The 20,778-nt window shown below is 42.7% G+C and overlaps 1 protein-coding gene across 2 annotated transcripts in view; it reads left to right on the top strand.

The window, feature by feature from the left end:
* Positions 1-20,778, top strand: part of Best2 (bestrophin 2) — a 232,724-nt gene that overhangs the window by 155,560 nt on the left and 56,386 nt on the right. The window contains exon 4 of one of the 2 annotated variants that reach the window (XM_067156771.2): positions 17,731-17,860. The exons of the other annotated variant lie outside the window; for it this stretch is intronic. Coding sequence (XP_067012872.1) covers positions 17,731-17,860 — 130 coding nt within the window. The remainder of the gene's footprint in view (positions 1-17,730; positions 17,861-20,778) is intronic. 2 annotated transcript variants of the gene reach the window in all.

Here is a 20,778-nt window from a genome sequence, read left to right as displayed (position 1 = left end):
TATGAGGTTGTCAGTCGCTTCGAGTATCTAGGATCTATTGTCACAAATACTGGAGACTGTGAACCTGAGATCCGCAAGCGCATTGCAATTGGGAGAAATTCAACAGCAAAACTTACTCGCATCTGGAAGGACACCTCCATCACCTCCAAGACAAAACTCACCCTCATGCGAACTCTAATCTTCCCTATCGCGACCTATGCAGCAGAAACTTGGACGATGAAGACGGCGGATCGCCGCAGGATTGATGCTCTAGAAATGTGGTGCTATAGGAGATTACTGCGAATACCATCGATCCAGCAACAGCTCGGCATCAGATCAAGACTGTCGACACTTATCAACCAAAAACAACTCGGATATTTTGGTCATATTGCCAGAAGGCAGGAGGCAATGGAAATACTTATCATAGAGGGAAAAGTCGAAGGCCGAAGACCTAGAGGACGTGCGCCGTTACGATGGATGGACCAGATCAAGAACTTAACCGGGATGAGCTTACAGCAAGCAAGTCACCATGCCCAAAGCAGAGACTCCTGGAGGAAGATCACCAAAAGGATTGTCGCGTGATGCCACTACACCCTTACGAAGGGTTGGACTAAGAGAGAGAGAGATAAGGGAGGGTTGGTGGCGGTGGGGTGGTCAAGACTGCGTGACCGGAATGGGGGGAGAGGTATGCTTAAGGGCAGGTTAGCGGGGTCTGATTCTGCTCTGGGTAGCTCTGGGGGCTATGATGGGGGTTGGGAGGTCGGATGATGAGGGTAACGGTTGAGTGGCTTGACTGGGGGGTGTTGGGGGCGTAGCGGGGCGAGGTGGGGAGTTGGATTTGTTTGGACTGGTATAGAGCGGCAAGGTTTTTTGATTTGGTCAGTTTGGCTGTATTTGGTGCGGTGATTGAGTTACCAGTATCGGAAGTGGCTTTATGGCTTTTACTGTTGGTTACCGGGTTGATTAGAATTGGAGTGGGGATGTCAATGGGAGGATGACAGATATTGATTTGTTACAGGTGGTTGTTATGAATAGTCACTATTATCAGAGGTCATGTCAGTTCCAAAGACTATTTATCTCATCCGCCACGCATCGAACATTGACCAATCCAAAGTACAGTTAGTGTCACTTTCAACCAATCACGGTCGAATAGCACCGAAATGATATTATAGCAACTGTGATGGAATTATCGAAGGTGATTCGCAATTGTTCCCCATTTATAACATAACTTGTAGTGAACAAATCAAATATGGCGAAGTTAACACATTGTTACACAGTGGAAGGGGAAAGGAAAGAAGAGAATGAGGAAAGGTTGTATGCGAGAGGCGAAATATAGAATGGACCTGATCATTTCAAAACAGGTGTAAGAGACTGTGGATATGGTAAAGTACATCAACAGCAGGATAAGACTGAGAATGAGGAACGAAGTGACACCACAGAAAGGACATTCAAGAATTCCTGGAGAAACCAGAAAAGGAGATAAGTGGTGTGGAAGTCATTATCATGCTCGGGTAGGAAAACGAAAGACAAGAAAAGGAAGAAGTAACTAGACCCTATGGATATGTGAAAGGAATGAAGAAGGAGATAAACTAGTTGAGTTATGTGAGAGGAATGCAATGGTTGTGGGCAACACGTGGTTTCCGAAGAAAAACAGCGGGAAAATTACAAGATATAGCTGGGCAGTCATTCATTAGGACAAGTCGTAGACTGCGGGAGATCATAGAGTTAGTGTAGAAATTAAAAGATAAGAACGTAGAGGAAGAAACAAGTTCAGTTGCGAAGATGAATGGTCCAACTTGAACAGGGCACAGAAAGGAGTCACCGTGGTGGAATGAGAAGGTGAGCGAAACGGTGAAAGAAAGGTAAGAATGGAATAGAGATAAAAAAGAAAGCAAAAGGAAGTATAAAGGAAATATAAGAAATTGGTAAGAAAACGAAAGTTGGGAAGAATTTACCCCAAAGATGGAAACGGATGAAACTGGCAGTAAAAAAAATGCTGTATGGAATTATACGAAGTAATAGGAAAGAAAGCTGATGAAAGACGAACGTGGAGAGTTGATAATACATCCAGAAGAAATAAACAGAAGATGGAAGGAGACGGTAGTAATACGGTGTGATGATATAACCATATTAGCAGTCCGTAAACTGAAAATGGGGAAGGATTACCTGCCTCTTACCTGGAGGCCCCGGGTTCGATTCCCGGCCAGGCCAGGGATGTTTACCTGCACCTAAGGGCTGGTTCGAGGTCCACTCAGCCTACGTGATCAGAATTGAGGAGCTATCTGACTATGAGATAGCGGCAGCGGTCGAAAAAGCCAAGAATAACGGCCGAGAGGATCCGTCGTGCTGACCACACGACACCTCGTAATCTGCAGGCCTTCGGGCTGAGCAGCGGTCGCTTGGTAGGCTAAGGCCCTTCAAGGGCTGTAGGGCCATGGGGTTTGGTGTACTACAGTAGGTGTAGAGATTGTCAAAGTGCATATGGAAGCAGAAACGTGTGCCAGAGGACTGGGAAAGGCAATAATCTGTATATATATATAATATATATATATAATAAGAGTTTTGTCTGTACATTGCTCAGAATTTGAAAAGAATGGTATTTCTCTATCGGTCATATCCATAATAACAAGGAAATGCACTTTTTACTTTTCCGTAGTGTCTGTCTGTCTGTCTGTCTGTCTGTCTGTCTGTCTGTCTGTCTGTCTGTCTGTCTGTCTGTCTGTCTGTCTGTCTGTCTGTCTGTCTGTCTGTCTGTCTGTCTGTCTGTCTGTCTGTCTGTCTGTCTGTACGAGAAAACGGCTGAAGGGAATTTAATGAAAATCGGTATGTAAAGTCGAGGATGAGCCAGTATAATCTAGGCTATAAATCATTTTTTCTCGCTGAGTGAAATGGTAGTTTAGGGGAAGGCCTGAAATGTAATTCTCAAATATTTATATTATTAGTGGTCCTATCGATGAATACTACATAACTAAGTTATGTAGAATTAAATTTGCGATCATTTATGTCTTATACATGTTTATATCGTACTGGCTACGATAACAGAGATATTCATGAATTTGTATTTTTATTGCTAAGTCCATATCAACGCCGAACCGAGTCGGGGAATAAGAAACTACAGTCTAAGCTACAACCAATTTTATTCACCCTGGACGAAATTGAAGTTTAGGGGAAGGCGCCTTAAATTTAATTTTTAAATACCTATTGGTTCTATCGAAAAGCACTACATTCAAGTTACAAAGAGTACAATTTCCGATCATTTGTGTTTTATTCAGTTTTACCGTACCGACTATGATAAGAGTGGTATTTCAGAGTCGAAAGAAAACTAAATGTGAAGGCCTACAATAACGAAAGCGCCTAACATTGACAACAATAACATTACATTGACCATTGTTTGTCGTGATGTTCTTTGTCTCTTACGCTGTCAATCAACGTCGATACATGTGATTACTGCTGCGTACCGAGTACAACAGCCTGGCTGAATATTGGCGGGAAATAGCTGGGGAGTTAGCAAGCCATTCCTCTGGTTCATACATTTTGTGATACTGCTGGTACGTAACACACTGGTTCATCATAGCAGTGCCTACTCTAACGCGCTGTTTTGAATGAGCAGTGTGCAAACCTAAGGCAGAGGCTCACTCAGTAGTAGCAGTATTATGACCTAGTCTAGAATTACAAGTTAGGCCTATTCCAAATTACAGTCCGGCTCCATTGGTAAATGGTTAGTGTGCTGGTCTTTGGTCACAGAGCTACCGGATTCGATTCCCGGCAGGGTTGGGAATTCTAACCATCATTGGCTAATTTCGCTGGCACGGGGCCTGGGTGTAGGTGTCGTGTGCATCATCATTTCATCCTCATCACTACGCGTAGGTCGCCTACGGGCGTCAAATCGAAAGACCTGCACCTGACGAGCCGAACATGTCCACGGACACTCCCGGCATACGCCATTTCATTTTTCCGTAAGCCAGTCTTCATATGAGAAAAGACGTATGGTGACTTCTAGGGTAACGTTAAGAGCTGTGCCCTACGTGTAGAACATCAGCGCCAGCAGCGTGCAGTCTGACAGAAATGAAACTGGAACTGTTATGGAGACCAACCCCATGGCACTAGGGCCTTGGCCTACCAAGCGACCGCTGCTCAGCCCGCGAGGTGTCGTGTGGTCAGCACGACGAATCCTCTCGGCCGTTATTCTTGGCTTTCGAGACGGGGACCGCTATTTCACTGTCAGATAGCTCCTCATTTCTAAACACGTAGGCTGAGTGGACCTCGAACCAGCCCTCAGGTCCAGGTAAAAATCCATGACCTGGCCGGGAATCGAACCCGGGGCCTCCGGGTAAGAGTCAGGCACGCTACCCGTACACCACGAGGCCGGCAGGGACTAGGCACAAACAGCAAACAGCTTGATGCACTGAACAAGAAACTCGAAAAGCAAATCAAGTTGAGAAATACAAGGGAAAGACATTGTGATCAAAGCCTTGAAACTGTTGAGAGTTTCCAATAGCTGGGATGTGAATTAATGCAAAGCACATGGCGAGGACCGATATTGACTTATACGGTTGATATGTGGACAGTGACAACTAGAGAGGAGAGTAGAATTCAAGCCAGCTAAATGAGATGCTGTAGAAGTATGATAGGAAAGACAGGTTGGGGAAGGAATACGTGAGAAAGGAGTTCGGAATTGAAAACCTAAATGACAGAACTGATAGGAGTGACGGAAGATGGTTTGGACTTGTAAAGTGGAGGGAGGAGGAAAAATACCAAAACAGGTGAGGGAGAGCTAGAACAAAGTGGATGGAGTGCAAGAAGAAGAAAGCTGGACCGGAAGGTGGAGATGCCCCGGCCCGCCAGGAGCTAGATGAAAGGAAAGGAGGAGCACTAACCATCGCCTCTAAGAAACACGTGCCCAACAACTCCTTAGGCCTACAGGCTGGCAAAAGGCGATCGTCATCCGTATTCCCGACCTCAAACAGATTTTTAAATCTTCGCTTTCGGTCTCGCGAACATGCACATACCTGTATATAATACATGAATAAGACACTGAAAGGGATATATCAAGAGAAGCACATGATAAACAAATAAGAAGGTCACAACTGAAAGAGAAGACACTTAGAAACATATTGAATAAATATTCAACACTTGCCGATGGTTCATATGGTCAAATGGAGATAGTGAACTAGAACGAAATACACTTAAAAGGGGATAAGGGCAGGGAAACACTGGTAGGGACGGTGATTCCAAGTTCGTGTAGTGTCGCGGTTTAGAGCAACTTGATGCTTCAGATCTGAAACACTTGCTGGATCACAATCACACATGGGAGAGTGAGTTGAGACCTCATGTCATGTGCTCTTCAGTACCTCATGTGTTCGGAGGCCGGGGCCCTTTCTAGTGTCCGAGCTGTTCTCTTCCCTTTGTTTCACCGGCACCTGCGGCTTCAGCTTGTAATATTTGGTTATGATAGCAATAGTCCGTGGTATGAGTAGTAGGACAAAGTGATAACAAAAAATGATGATGTGGCTCAGGAATGTCGAATGTGTGAAGTGAAATAAGAATAGTCAAAAACATTAGCGAAGAACATTGAAGATAGAAATGATTTGGTGATAAGAATAGAAAACATGAGCGGTATTTTCAAGTACTGTGGCTTTTACCGCCGATACATGGGCTAAAGATTCTCGACATAAAGAACAGCGCGGTGTTGCTCATTCACAAAGACATCTAATGTACCAACATCATGAACAAGAGTAGGTGGTTTTCACATCGTTCATACCAGGCAGGGTACATCAGCACTCGCTAACAAAGACCAGACAAAAATAACTCAGATCTCCACTTGTTCCAAGGTGTCGTACGGCAGATATGATCGCTCGTTTTCTAACTTAAAATCTTGCCGGGATTCGAGCCAGTGTATATCTACAGGTACCGTATTCGGACAAACACAAACACCCAATTCCTGAGTTCTTCTCGACAGAGTACAGCGACTTTTCTTGTTAGTACTGGCCTTTCGTCCCAGGGGATTGTAACCTTCATTGTGTATTACATCTGATCGCCATGGGCGACATGTTCCATGTTTCTCAAGAAGGGTCTTTCACTTCTTATTATTTGATAAGGGGAATTAGGAACACTCTAGTGGCATTTTGGTCGGTTTGTAGAGTTGGAGATATTATTTGACAGGACGAGTTCGCAGTTAATTATGCAAATGAGTGTCGAATCACTGGACGAAAGGAGTTTCGTTATTTAAAAAGATGTGGGATGAACAACAAAAAAACAAGTGGTATTTATCTATGCCTTCGCCTTTCAGTCTGCAAATCTCTGTGAAGTAACTAAGCGCCTCGTTGAACACCACTTCGCCTAGTGTGTGAAACCACCTCGTACCCTCCAGGGTCGAGTTCATATCCTCCATTTTATCCATTGTTCCCATCTGTTACCGGGCGAGAGGCTATTTGCCTGCCTTGCTGTTCTCACCATATTGACTGGATGGATGGATGCCCATTCCACATGGTAGCTGATGCGATGCGATTATTATTATGTCGAATAATAATGGAAATATTTAAGATGATATTTGTTAATTTCCTGCTTTCTATCGTGTTATTCTTACCGAGGAGAGAGGAGATGAATACCGTTCCCAATAGGTGTACTGGCGGATACGCAGAACAAAAGCATGTTATGATAAGAATGGGCAGTGTTTACCGAGGACAGGTACGTCAACTCCAATTGTGAGCCCCTGTAGCAGCCTTGACAAACGGGGACCCGAACTGTAGTTTCATATGTGGACACGTGGCGCTGGCCGCCAATGATTACTCTGTAGAGACGGAAACTGTCCTTGCCAGTTTATCGTACTGTAGAGATTGTTACATCTGTCAAGATAATGTCGTGTAAAATTGCTAAGAGACGAAAGAGTCCAGCTGACATTCCTTAACTGTAAGTAACAATAGCAATTCCTTTTATTATCTCTGGTATTTAGATACACAGTAGTCACAAGGATATTGTTCTGACGTTAGGAAAGTGATCATCTTGAGATTAAGCGTCGTTGTTCAATTCTTCAAGTGGCGCAATCAGCAAGTGAATGTGGTGAAACCTGAAATATCTTGAAATATGTCAACTCAAAAATGTTTTAATTTTTATATACTTTTCAGATCATTTCATTCATATTTTGGACTAGTTTCACATAAAAAATCACTCAGAGAAAAGTATTTTGAGTAAAAACTTGGTAAGATATTCGTTTAACAAATAATACTGTGATTACAATAATGGTTGCTGTTTGCGTGTTGTCTGCCTTTCCTGTGGAACATAGACTCGGCCTGCGTTTAGCAAGATACCCGTGCAAAGTTTTACATTTTGGAGAGTTCACTGTAAAATACGTCCTCAGTTCGTACGTCAGGCGGTTTCGGAAGAATGGATAGGCCTAAATCCCTTAGGGGAGAAATATTTTGAAGTATACCGTAGTTTGTACGCCAAACGGTTTTGGAGGGAAGAATGAGCAGATCTAAACCTCATTTAACTCTCAAACCTTCGGTTATTTCACACCATTTGATATTTTAACTTCGTAATTCAAACAATTTCGTATAAACGTATACTTTTGTCCATCCCCCAGTCAAAACCTCTTAGGGCTGCATTGTTTTAAGTCCTCTTCGTATGTGTATCCTCATAAGAAGAATTCAACTCCTTTTGCACACCCATAAGTTGATTCCCTCCCCCTAACAAAAATGCGTCTTTCTTTATTTTTAAAACAGATTCCAACACGTCCGTAACATCCCTCGTTTATCCTCATACAAAGAATTAAACTCATTTACCCACCTTTAATAGGATTTTCTCAAAATCCAAAGATACGTGTTTCTTTATTTTGAAAGAGACATTGCTATGTCTGTAACATGTTCAGTTTTTGAGATATAAGTATCAACATAAAAAGTTCATCCCCCTCACTCTGAAGTGGTTTGTTTTTTACGAAAGCAAAGGAATACGTGTTACTTTTATTTTTAAAGGAGATTCGAAATACCAACTGTTCAATTTTCGAGATATAGATACACTCCCCTTTTTCAATCCCTTAGCGAAGGAATGTCCAAAAATTCCCCCTTAATGTGCACCTACATTGAAATATGAAAGTATCTCCAAAATTTCGTTTGTGTCCAGTAGTTTTGGCTCGGCGATGATGAATCAGTCAGCCAGCCAGCCAGTCAGTCAGTCAGTCAGTCAGTCAGTCAGTCAGTCAGGACAAGTTATTTTATATATAGAGTAGTCACGGCTTCGCTCGCGAGGATTTCGTAAGTTGATAAAAAATAATTGTTCCTCGGTACTGCACTAAGACATTATCTGAAAATCCCTAAAGTATAAAAACTCGCCGAAAAATTGCATTTAATTTACGCCAGAATCTCTTTGTAAACCACGTTTGTGGCATTGCTAAGATGACCAGGCAAGTGGAACTCTACATGTGAGAAGGGGTTTCTTCATTTCTAAATGAGATTACAAATACCAGTTTTCACGCCTGTTTATGAGATATACTAATTTTAAAAACTGCCCCACTCCTTGGCTCATAGTTCATCGTTGAGGCCTTCGGTTCACAGAGTTCCGGTTTCGATTCCGGGCTGGGTCGGATATTTTAATCGCGTGTGATTAACTCTTCTGGCTCGAGGACAGGTTGTTTGTGTTTGTCCCAACATTCTCCTCTTCACATCCACATTACCAACCACAACAGGAATACGCAATAGTAATTACATCCCTACACATAAGGTTGGCGTCAGGAAGAGCATCCAGTCGTAAAAGAGTGTCAAATCGACATGTGCGACACAGTTCGCACCGGTGACCCCACAGGTGTGGGAAAACCGGTAGAAGAAAAGACAATACTCATTTTAAAATATCGCCCGCTTTTTAAACATTTTTCACCCCCTTAAGTGGATTTTCCAGAAAAAAGTGCGTTCATTCATTTTTAAAAGAGATTCCAAGTACAGCCTACCAATTTTAACGTCTGTAACATATTCCGTTTCAGAGATATATGTATCCTCATATAAAGAATTCAACTCCTTCCTCATTTCCTTTCAATCCTCACCCCTTAAGTGGATTTTCTGAAAATAAACATTTGTGTTATTTTTAAAGGAGATTCCAAATAGCAAATTTTGTGTCTGTAGCATGTTAGGTTTTTGTGATATATTGTAGATAATCTCGCTGCTGTAGCTGACGTTGCCATGGTTACGGCAGTTCATTTCTTTATCCGATTCCTAGAGCAGGGGTAGTGAGGGCCTTAGAACATGGTTTTCGGTCCCGTAGGGCTTGCCGAGTTTTATTCTTTGCGTCAAAGCGTTTAAAATGAGCTTTGCCTCGTCCTTGTACGACAAATTCGATATTTCGCCTATATTAGCCTAGTATTTTTATATTTCCCACGTCGCCCCCCCCCCTCCTCGAATTGTTTTGAAAATAAAATATAGCCTATAGCACTCAGGGATAATGTATCTTTCTATTAGTGAAATAATTTTTAGAATCGGTCCAGTAGTTCCTGAGCTTAGCCATTACATACAAACAAATTTTACCTTTTTATATATTAGTATAGATAAATGCCTTTTAAAAAGTGAACTTAGCCCCATCTTCTTCAAAACCTATAATTCCCTGTTGAAAGTCAGTCAGTTTTACTTCCTCGTCCATACTATTCAGTCGAGTTAGTTTCTTATTTCCTCACTATGCGAGACATCAGTCTGTCTGTGTCTTCATTATGGGATGTTGAACACTTTGCATCGGAATTTTGAAAATCATAAGCAGCATTGTGATCTTCGACTGCCCAGGAAAGAACGACGTGGCTAGGCTGAAGAGGATGGTTAGGGGACATCATCTACAAATGAATAATCATCATCTTGGAAATGGAGGAGAGACACGTTGTCGGTTCGTCAGCCATTCTGTTCGTACCTTGGTCTACCTTTACAAGTCAGCTCGTTCTGCTCTCGCCCGGAATACCCCACCTCTTCTGTAACACCACATTTCAAAAGTTTCTATTCTCTTTCTTTCTGAGGTAGTGAGCGCCCGTGTTTCACTTCCATACAATGCCACGCTCCAGGTGAAAGTCTTCAGAAATATCTTTCTAATTCCTATATTAATGTTTGAAGTGATCAAATTAATGTCTTTCCTTGACGTGCTTCTTCATTTGTTATTTTACTACCCAAGTAACAATTTACTTCATTTCCTAAGCTAATATTTCCTGCATCAGCTGACTTTGTTCGACTACACTCCAGTTCCTTATCCAACACTGTGCTCATACCATTCAGTAGTTTCTCCAGGTGCAGATAAAATAACAATCACACCGACAAATGTCCTTTACCACCCGTTGCCTCATTCCTCTTCATAACCCTCAATAACTTCTCTACATTATTGTTCTGATCCCGATCATCTTCACGATTTGGTCGAATGTCTTCTCTATTATATATATTAGGGCTTGTCTTTCTTACTGATGTCTTCTAAGATCTGACGTAAAGTCAGGATTTCTCCACGTATTCCTAGAAACTGATCTTCTCCCAACTCAGTTTCAACTTCTGTAAACTGATACGTGTTAACATATTGCAGGCGTGAGATACTAAACTAGTATTCAAATTTGTCAGCACCTGCTCTGCTCAACATCGGATGGCACATGCAGTCGCCACTCTTTAGTTCTTCCGTGGTTTACAAGAAATGCACTGTCCCTTTGCTCCTTCTCGTGTTCGAACTTGAGAAAGGCCACAACACACAGTTCACTGCACTACGAAATAAAAGTGAATTGTTGTTTCGAACTAAGTTAGATTTGTCCTTGTCTTCAGGAAATTCGTGAAATGATAGTGTCTCTTTATTGCACATAACACAAGATTTGTGAACACCACTAGAATACACAATATAGCGCCCGACTATCAGACTCAACAACAACTCCCAACCTCCACAGCGCAGCGCGACGATCCCTGAGTCCAGTTAGTGCGGGGACCGTGGACTTCTAAGTTCCGTTGAAGAATTTGTTTGCTCACTGTCGGAGGCAGACCTTCACATGCCCTGGTGAAGGCCAATGTAATTTGCCGGAAAGCTCCGCTTTGCTAAATATATATATAAGTTAGCATATGTTTATAATACAGTGAGCTACGAAAACCTGCGTTCATTAAATAAGCATACAGCTTCATGTCAGTATCATTGGTGACCAGCGCCCCTGCGGCATTACGGAGAAACTTTCCATTTTCAGATTTATGCTAGGATCGAGAAGCGACCGTCAAGGCCGCTGTAAACGAGCCCAGCGCAGATCTAGTTGATCTGTACGTCGAACTTTGCTGATCCTCTCTCTTTCCTTGAAACCGAAGACCGTATGAAAGTTTGTTTGTTACAGTTGGAAGAATAAAATAACAGCCTAGAGCTCGTGATGTGTACTCCAAGTTGGTTGAGGGTTTGACTCTCCCGGGAGGTATTCATTACAGTAAATGTAGAAACAGCAGTACAGAGAGGCCGAAACAAGGAGGTCCAGCGGAACAGGATGTGTACTTCTAGGAATTCTCACACCAAGAAACGGCTGAGTGTGAACAAACGCGCAAGACGACATTCCTGCAGGGCTGTTGGAACTTCTGTGCGAGTTAAGAACAAAGAATGTGGGAATTATCCCGGCATAAAACTGATATCTCACTAACGAACTGTGTTGTACGTCGCAGGTGTTATGGCGACGATGGCACGGTGCCTGGAAAATAGGAGAGAATTGGCTTCAAGATCTGGTGTGAATTCATGTTGACCAATGTGGAAAAACATCTCATGCAATTTAGGTCGCCCGAATCATAACAGAAATCAAGCGGAGTTTCACGCAGGTGATCTGGAGAAGGCCTATGACCGCGTCCCCGTGAAGTTCCTCACAGGCTGTCAAAAACACTCATGGCACTTCAAAAGCAATGTTGGAGTTCACCAAGGCTAAGTAAGTGCTCAGCCCATTGTTATTCATGATGTATACAGACGACTTGGCGCTGATGAATGAAGGAGAGATCAAGTGGAAGAGGTTTTAGAAAGATGGGGACTGACACTTGAAACTGATACTTCAAAAATTCATCGCAAATGGCCCCTTGAGAATGGGTTCCGTGATCAACACCCAAATGACGTGAAATACCTCATCATCTTCGTATAGATTAAGTACTGTAAGTCTGTGACAGGAGTAGTTGAGTGCATGCAAATGCTGCGTTGGTCAATGATCGGGTCATTGAGAAAGTGGTATGGCCATATCCAACGACGAAATGAAAGCCATCTGGCCCGCCGAGCTCATGGAACCTGCAGCAAGAGGTCAGTATTCGCCGACCCCGAACCGAAGATCGACTGGATTTACGATAAAGAGGAAAGAAGAAGAAGAAATATCTTAAGTGAAATCGTGTTGTTGTTCTTTTAAGTCAGTGTGGTGGGTGGGGATACCCGTAGGCCGTGTGGTATTCTGATTCACCAGCAGGTGGCGGGTGGAGAATAACAAGCAGCCTAGCTCACATTCCTCTGTAGCACACACGCAGGTGCCATTGTGTTCCTGTCACTGTCCAATACATGTCAACACGTTGCCTTGTCTAGAAACAAGGGCATTACTCTTTGACTACCCGCAGTTTGAGGGTAAATTGTTCTTCAGCTCCCTAAACTACCAGCGACTACGTTACGTTACATGTTGGCATAAGTACTGGAGACAAAATTTAATGCTTTATGGGATTATTTTTGACGAGGAAGAAACCCCTGCGGAAAAAGGAGAATATTCAAAGAACTGACTTAAACACATATTTCCTCATCGTCAAAACACAACGTTCAGTGCAAAACACAATTGTTGTACTACTTTCGAAATCGTATCGAGGTGGATGGTTCATGGTGTGGGTTCGTCAACCATGGGCAATGGCTGAGTGGGCTGAGAGTCGGGATACCAGTGGGCATCTCAGACATATTCTGAGTCTGGCCCTCCATGTGCTCAGACGGCTAGGGCTATACAATCCACCGGAGGACTATGTGTAAGTACGGGTAGCATCCTGCTTCACAGAATTTTCACCGAACACGCTCAGAACATTGTAAGGAAACGTTGTACCTATGGAAGTAACAGAAGGCCACTCGCATTTAACAGGCGAGTGACTCCTTGGAAATAATTAGTGAACGATATGGAATTCGATAGGGAGCTATCAATATTAATGGGGATTGTGGAAGAAAGAAAGTAGAACTTGCTGAGTCAGCAAAGAGGATGCATCTGGTTGTGCTAGGAGTATGTGATATTCGGGTAAGGGGAGATAACGAGGAAGAGATAGAAGATTATAAAGTGTACTTGACGGGTGTTAGAAAGGGAAGGGCAGAGTCTGGGGTAGGGCTCTTTATCAGGAATACCATTGCACGCAACATAGTTTCTGTTAGGCACGTAAATGAGCGAATGATGTGGGTAGATTTGGCAGTTGGAGGAATTAGGACTAGAATTGTGTCCGTGTATTCACCATGTGAGGGTGCAGATGAGGATGAAGTGGACAAGTTTTATGAAGCATTGAGTGACATCGTGGCCAGGGTCAACAGCAAGGATAGAATAGTGCTAATGGGCGATTTCAATGCGAGAGTTAGAAACAGAACTGAAGGATACGAAAGGGTGATTGGTAAATGTGGGGAAGATATGGAAACTGATGGGAATGCGAAGCGTCTGCTGGACTTCTGTGCTAGTATGGGTTTAGCAGTTACGAATACATTCTTAGAGCATAAGGCTATTCACCGCTACACGTGGGAGGCTAGGGGTACCAGATCCATAATAGACTATATCTTAACAGACTTCGAATTCAGGAAATCTGTTAGGAATGTACGAGTTAACCGGGGATTTTTCGATGATACAGACCACTATCTGATCGGTAGTGAACTAAGTATCTCTAGGCCTAGGGTCACGCCTTCTTTCCATAGGAACCAAGTCGTATAGCGCTGGTTTCCATGTTGTCTGCTCCTACGCTGACAGTGTGCTACGACGAGCCCCTGTGCGTATGATGCTACCAAACGGTGGAACAAGACACGTTCAAAAGTGAAATGTGAACCATACCCGGGCGTACAATATGGTACGCCCCTCGTATATACACAAGATTAATGAGGTGGATAAGCAAGGATTTCGTGATTATTCTCAAAATTCTATAAAAAGAGTTTACTAAAAAACAACTTTGGCAAGTCCGTCCGTCCGTTCTACTGGAGCAATTTGCTATTCTGTCCGGAATATTGATCGCGTAATCATTAAATGATCACTCCACTAATTGCAGGCGAAAGCAATACATTCTGTAGTTAGCGACTTACACTTTCATTAATATTCTGATATAATCCATGTGATAATAATGTCAGAGCGACACTGCTAATTCAATTTGGAGAAAATGGGCCTAAGGGAAAGAATCTGCGTACAAACACCTAGCTACACTAAAAGGAGTGAAGGCCATGTGCCTGGCAAAAAAACGCTGCTTCTGGACTAAGCTGTGAGCTTACAAGACAAGAAGAACTGCGATTAAACTGCCTTCTACGACACAATACACGTAAAGAAGTGCAGGACGGCATGATGTACGAACTGCGACATGTTTATAAAACCACTGAAAAGGCAGGCAAAACAATGACTACGCAGGGATATCTGACCGAATGCTGCCCTCTAGTACAGTGTACAATTTTTCGTTTTCTTACAGCAAAGTTTAACACTAAGACATACCGTCGTGGTACATATGATGGAGGTTTAAATTCAACACGTGCATACTGTCGTGTTGGGAACAACCTTTGACTGCAGCAAGTCTCCGTGAATTTACTACCCGCCGACACAATCCTCTGTTTCTAACTAGTTCTGTACCGCTTGGCCCTCTTATCCTCCGTAACAGAGTCCATTATTCTGCTAAGTAACCTATCCTCCTCCATTCGCCTCACATGGCATCACTATCGAAGCAGTTTTATTGGAACAGCTTCATCCATTGAGTTCAGTCCTAACTTAAGCCTTTATCGCCTCGTTCCGAGTATCCTCCTGCCATTGTTCCCACCTGTTTGTGCCAGCAATTATTCTCGCTACTTTCATGTCTGTTACTTCTAACTTAGAAATATCCTGAGTTCACCCATCTTTCACTCTCGTATTGGAAATTTGCTCTGAAAACAGACCGCTGTGAAGGTAGTATCGTCCGGGAGCTAACTTCATTTTTTACGTAATACTGTTGATCGCAACTGCGAGTTCACTGCATTAGCGTTACTGCGCCTTGGTTCAATCTCACTTACTATATTACCATCCTGGTAGACCACACATCCTCAATACTTGGAATTACCTAACTGTTCCAGCTTTGCATCCCCAACTGACATTCAGTACTCTTAGCTCCCTGCTGACATCCTGTAGTCTTGGAAAGGATAACATTCCTACCACACTTATTTTCAAGTTCCAAAATATTAGACTGCAGGCTTTCGGCACAATCTGCCATTAAGACCAAGTCGTCAGCAAAGGCCAGACTGCTTACTACATTTCCACCTAACTGAATCCCTCCCTGCCGCTTTATACCTTTCAGCAGATGATCCGTGTACTCTATTAACAACAAAGGTGAAAAATTACTCTGTGAGGCCATTTCACCTCTGCCTTCCTAGTATATTTCACCGTTTCAGGTCCAGTCCTATCTCTTCCTGCTACTTGATGACGATGAAGCTTGTTTACCAGGTGATGGTGGTGATTATTGTTTTTAAGAGGAAGTACAACTAGGCAACCATCCTCTATATAACACTAATCAGAGAGAAAAAAATGGAAGGGGTCCGACACTTCGAAAAATGAAGGTATCGGCCAAAGGGAGACAAGGGCCACGAAGGGCGTGAAAATGAAACACTCCCTAGGCCTCGGGAACCTAATAGCGTCGGAGTCGGAAAAGAACAAGAGTTGACCAAGAGAGGTAGGATAGGATAGATGAAAGTGAGGAGCCTGGCACAAGTAAGTGGAAGCAATGCCAGGACTCAGCTAAAGGCCCCGTGGTCGCCATCCCATGCTCCAAAGTTCAGAGCCCCCTTTTAGTTGCCTCTTACGACAGGCAGGGGATACCGCCCCCACCCACAGGGGGAGCTTGTTTACCATCCATTCCACTTCCTCGGGTGTAAATTCTGCATGAGCGGTGTGTCCTTCTTTTCCTTCCATGTAGAGATTCCTTCCACCTGTCCAGTATTTCCCTTATGAGTTCACCTTTACTTTTCCCCTCCCTTCCTGTCCAGAAAGGTCTCCCTTGCTGGTTGACCTTAGTCTTTCCACAACTACTTCTTGGATTCAATAATTGTTTGTTTCTTTCATCTACTGAATATTCATTTCCCTGTCTGCATCAGTCCACCAGTTGCCCTGTGCTTACTGTCCTATATCTCTTTTGTTGCATTTTATTTTTTTAGTTTCTATTCATTGTCCACACGGTGTCATCTCCCGCTATAGCGCTGTACAGAGAGCCATCTGGTGACCAATGACTACTGCTCCATCAGTAAAACATTCTTCAATTCAAACCCTTATCATTGTATAAATCTAGTAATGCTGGGGCTGTACCATAATTAAGGCCCAGGCCGGTTCTGTGTCGGTGCGACAACTCGCGGAGCAAGTTCTCTGCAGAAACATACAGAGTTCTTCAGCTTCCTCGTCGTCGAAATTTTGTACCCTTATTCGTGTGCAAACAGATTTGACTAGCCCTAGAGATACTATACTATAGATCAGATAGTGGTTGGTGTCTTCTAAAAATTTCCAGAAAACCAACCCCCACACTCCTAACGGTTAAGATACAGTCTATTATGGACCTTCCCATGTGTAGCGGTGAACAGCCTTGTGCTTGACGTAATAGTGGCACAGATATCCGGTGAACGCTTCGCCACATTTATCCATCCCCTTCTCATCTCCTTCAGTTCTATTTCCAACTCTCGCACTGAAATCGCCCATTACACTATCCTATCATTGCTGTCGACCCTGACTACGATGTCACTCAGTGCTTCATAAAACTTGTCAACTTCCTCCTCATCTGCACCCTCACATGGTGAATATGAGACAATTCTCATTTTAATTCCTCCAACAGCTAAATCTACCCAATTTATGTGCGTAACAGAAACTATGCTGTGTGCAATAGTCACTCTGCCCTCTCCTCGTTATCTCCCTTTACCCCGAAAGTTGGACTCCCTTACTCCGATAGGTTTGGACCTATTTCTTAAAATGTTTCGGGCGTGCTCCACGAAAACTGCATTGTAACAGTAAAATTGGATGTCAAGATGGGAAAGCACTCCGAGTTCATTACTAAAAGGCTTAGCAGGATTACTTGATATCAGAAGAGAAGTGGCTGCCAACAACGAAAGGAGAAAATCATCTACTATGACATCACACCCACTGTACGGATATCAATCTGCTGAAAGGAGAAAGAGCTTCCCAAATGCAGGAGCTGCCATGTCGAAGGAGTCTGAGCGAGTGGAACTGCTCTACTGCCCAAGTCTCCGAACAGACTGCGAGCTGAAGTTGCAAGAACAAGAAGTGGAAGTACAAGGTGATTGTGACGAATTTCAATGTTATCCGTTGTGCCCATCCAGATGTACTCTCAAGTGAAACTGTTTGAAGTCACTTGCTGTGTGCTGCTTCCTGTTTTTAATGTTTTCGTGTTTGATATTTTGTCCTTCAACACGAATATATATATAAATAAATACATAAAGTAAAAGGCTTCAAAAACCAGAGATAAAAACTTAAAACGGTATTTCTTGGACGCAATACTAGATTTTATGTTTGAGAGTGAATGCATTGTTCTATTTTTTGCTTGCTTCTCTCAAAACTAGGCGGCGCTGTGTCTGATGTAGTTGTGTTTCTGTTGACAGGATGAGCGCGGCAGATTGATGCGCAGAAACATCGTACGCTACGCCATGTTATCGTACGTCATCACCTTACAGAAAGTCAGTTTTCGTGTGAAGAAGCGTTTCCCCACCTGGCAACACATGGTAGACGCTGGTAAGTACGAGTTGTACCTTTCCAGTCCTATCTTTGCGTCTTAGGGCCAGTTTCATCAACCACTGTTAACACCTCGTTAAGATGTTAACGCCGCGTTATAGAACACTACAACAAGATCGTTAACTAACGTGGCGTTAACGATTAAGTCAGCATTATTTCGCTCTTCTGAACGGTGCCGGGCATAATGGTATTCATTTCTATCCTCCTGTTCTATTTTTGCGCGGAATAAATACCTGTACGACAACCTAAGGAAGAAGGGCAAAAGATAAAAGAAGATAATTCGAAGAACGAGTTGGAGCGCTCCGAGACCGGAGGTGATACATTTATTCCAGCATTTAAATTGATGACTTCGAAGATTATCGCATTAATCGACGACGAAGTTGAGCCTCTTCGCAATGACGACTTGAAGTGCAGAATATTGCAATATCAGAATTTTATTAAGTGGACTACAATAGTAGAATCATATTAGACATTAGACGTACCAGGTTATTTATGGTGTACGCTACATTTGATTATGCTCTACCTTCCTTTGAATTTATATTTCAACTCAATGTTTCTTACATGGAATATTAATTTAAGTAAGCCTGTGTAGGCCTACGGTATTCTAACCTCTCTTCGCGTACTTTCCCCGCGACAGGCTTAGATAAACTGCATTTCTCTTAGTTCAAGTATGTCATTTCTTCTCCGTGAAACTTCCTGTCTCTCTGCATTCTGAAGGTAGTTATAGAGCACATCGGCACCAAACACAAAATTTCTTCCAGCCATTTGAATTTTAACATGACGTTAAGCAGCTTAACGGGACGAGAGTGCTACGTTAAATTAACAGAGAGTTTAACAGCGCGTTAACGTTAACGCAGGTTGATGAAACAGCCATTCTGTTAACTATCCCGTTAAAGCGTTTAACGTGACGTTAAATCATTTTGATGAAATCGGCCCTTAGTGCGATCTTAAACCACTAGCGAAACTTCCGTTGTCATCATCATCGCAAAAGGCATTAAAACACGAAATCTTGGAATGTATTGTTCTGTACAGACGCTGAGGAGCCGTGAGCTGAGCACCCGCCATTATCCTGCCAAGAAGCTCACGTCCCGGATGTGTGGAGTGGCCTTGTGAAACAGATATCACACTCGTTCTTATATAAAGTGACAAATTAGACGATTCGTAGCACTTTCGTCACTATAAACGTTCCTTCTGCTTCCTGTTGGTTCTTCCTCAAGATGGATGTGTCATTGTCTTGCAGCTACCATGTGTATCCAGAGTGCCTGCTCGTCAATACTAGCTGAACTGTCCGCCTGCATTCAACCATCCTCTGATGTTAGAAAGCCACAGTTCCTCTCTCCGCGAAGGCGAGTTCAAAGCCACTCCGATTCCCAGGACGTGACTTTCATATAACGAACAATCTCAATATTCAGCTTGTAAGTGCGCATCAGACAGCATACAATACGTCTAACATGGAGCCCTATCTCACTGCCGCAGTGATACACGTGACCGCACATAAGATGAGTCGTTTGACTTAGTGCATGCTTCCTACAGAATCCGTTCTTCTTAGTGTAACTTTGTACTCATTTACCTTTAAAAATGTAAAATCAAACACATACCACGTCTTTAACATGCATATAATAAAGTTACTTTATATGGTTGTTAACTTTCAAATTCTAAATTGACTTTATTCTTCAGAGTTTGAAATCACGACCGACATTGAATTTTCATGTATCGTAATTGAAATTAGCTTTTCCAAATGAAAATTAGCTTCTCTGAAACTGAAGTTAAAAAGTGGATTTTTAAAAAAAGAAGCAAAGAGATAGCTCAGTTACGTCATGATTATAGATTTGCAATGAAGAGAAATGTCTGCGTATAGAGAGAATAAAATTCCATAATTTCGAAGTCAGGATCGTTACCCTCAGCTTCCGCCATGGTTATACACGGCAGTAGTTTTGGCTTGCGAGACGTAGCAAGTAAACTAAATATTTAATGATAACGAACGAAGAAGGTGCATTAAAACAAGAAATAAAAAGCTCTTGACAGTTAATATTGTAGATATTGATATGAAATGTTTAGAAAATAATTTAAAATATTTGTTTTCGTAAATTACAAGCCAGTCTCTACATAACAATTACCAGCCAATGCACTACAAGCCTAACAAGTCCTTAAGGTGTGGTTGGTGGAAAAAAATTTCTTGATCGTAATGTTGGCCAACAGGTGGTGGTGCAATCTGTATCACTACATTGGTTCCAAAAACCTGATGTGGAGTGAAGATCGGAACGTGCACCTGAGTTGGAGTTAACACATCTGAAAAACTTACAACACCTCAATTTCCCGAAGTGGTTGTGGTTTCTTATGGCAACCACCGATACCCTGCTATCATAGAGGATGTGAAAGTCAGCACCACGACGGAAAACAGGAAATGGTCTGAATTTAAAGATGTATTTTGGTACAAAACCAGAAAGTGATTCCAAAGGCAGGAAGAGTTGGCCAGGCAGAGTTGAACCCATTGGAGTAGTTTTTGGACTCTCTTGCATCATTTTTGCATTCTGTTTTTGTTCTGTGCGTGAAAACATGTCATTCCTTGTTATTCTTTTAATAGGAAGGCAAATAGATTGCCATCTCATTTCCTTGTATGTTTAAAACTATTAAACATGTTTTTATATCCACGGGGTAGGGGCATTTGACAGCAGTATCGCAGTGGCGGTGGGCTCTCAGGAGCACAGGAGCACGTGAACACCCAGTTTTATTACATATTTACGCATTCATTCTTTTCTTTCGACCTGATTTCGACAATAGATCGAAAGCATTCGACAATCGACTTATATCGTAGCTCCGTTACACCGACAGTTGTTCGTTTTGACTGACAGTGCAGCGAGCACACTGGATAATGCGCTATTGTGCTGAAGACTATACGCATGCGCAAAGCAGATGAC

This window comes from Anabrus simplex, chromosome 12 (assembly GCF_040414725.1).
Source record: "Anabrus simplex isolate iqAnaSimp1 chromosome 12, ASM4041472v1, whole genome shotgun sequence".
Lineage (NCBI taxonomy): Eukaryota > Metazoa > Arthropoda > Insecta > Orthoptera > Tettigoniidae > Anabrus > Anabrus simplex.
Note: the sequence above shows the minus strand (reverse complement) of the source record. Positions and strands in the feature narration are given on the sequence as shown.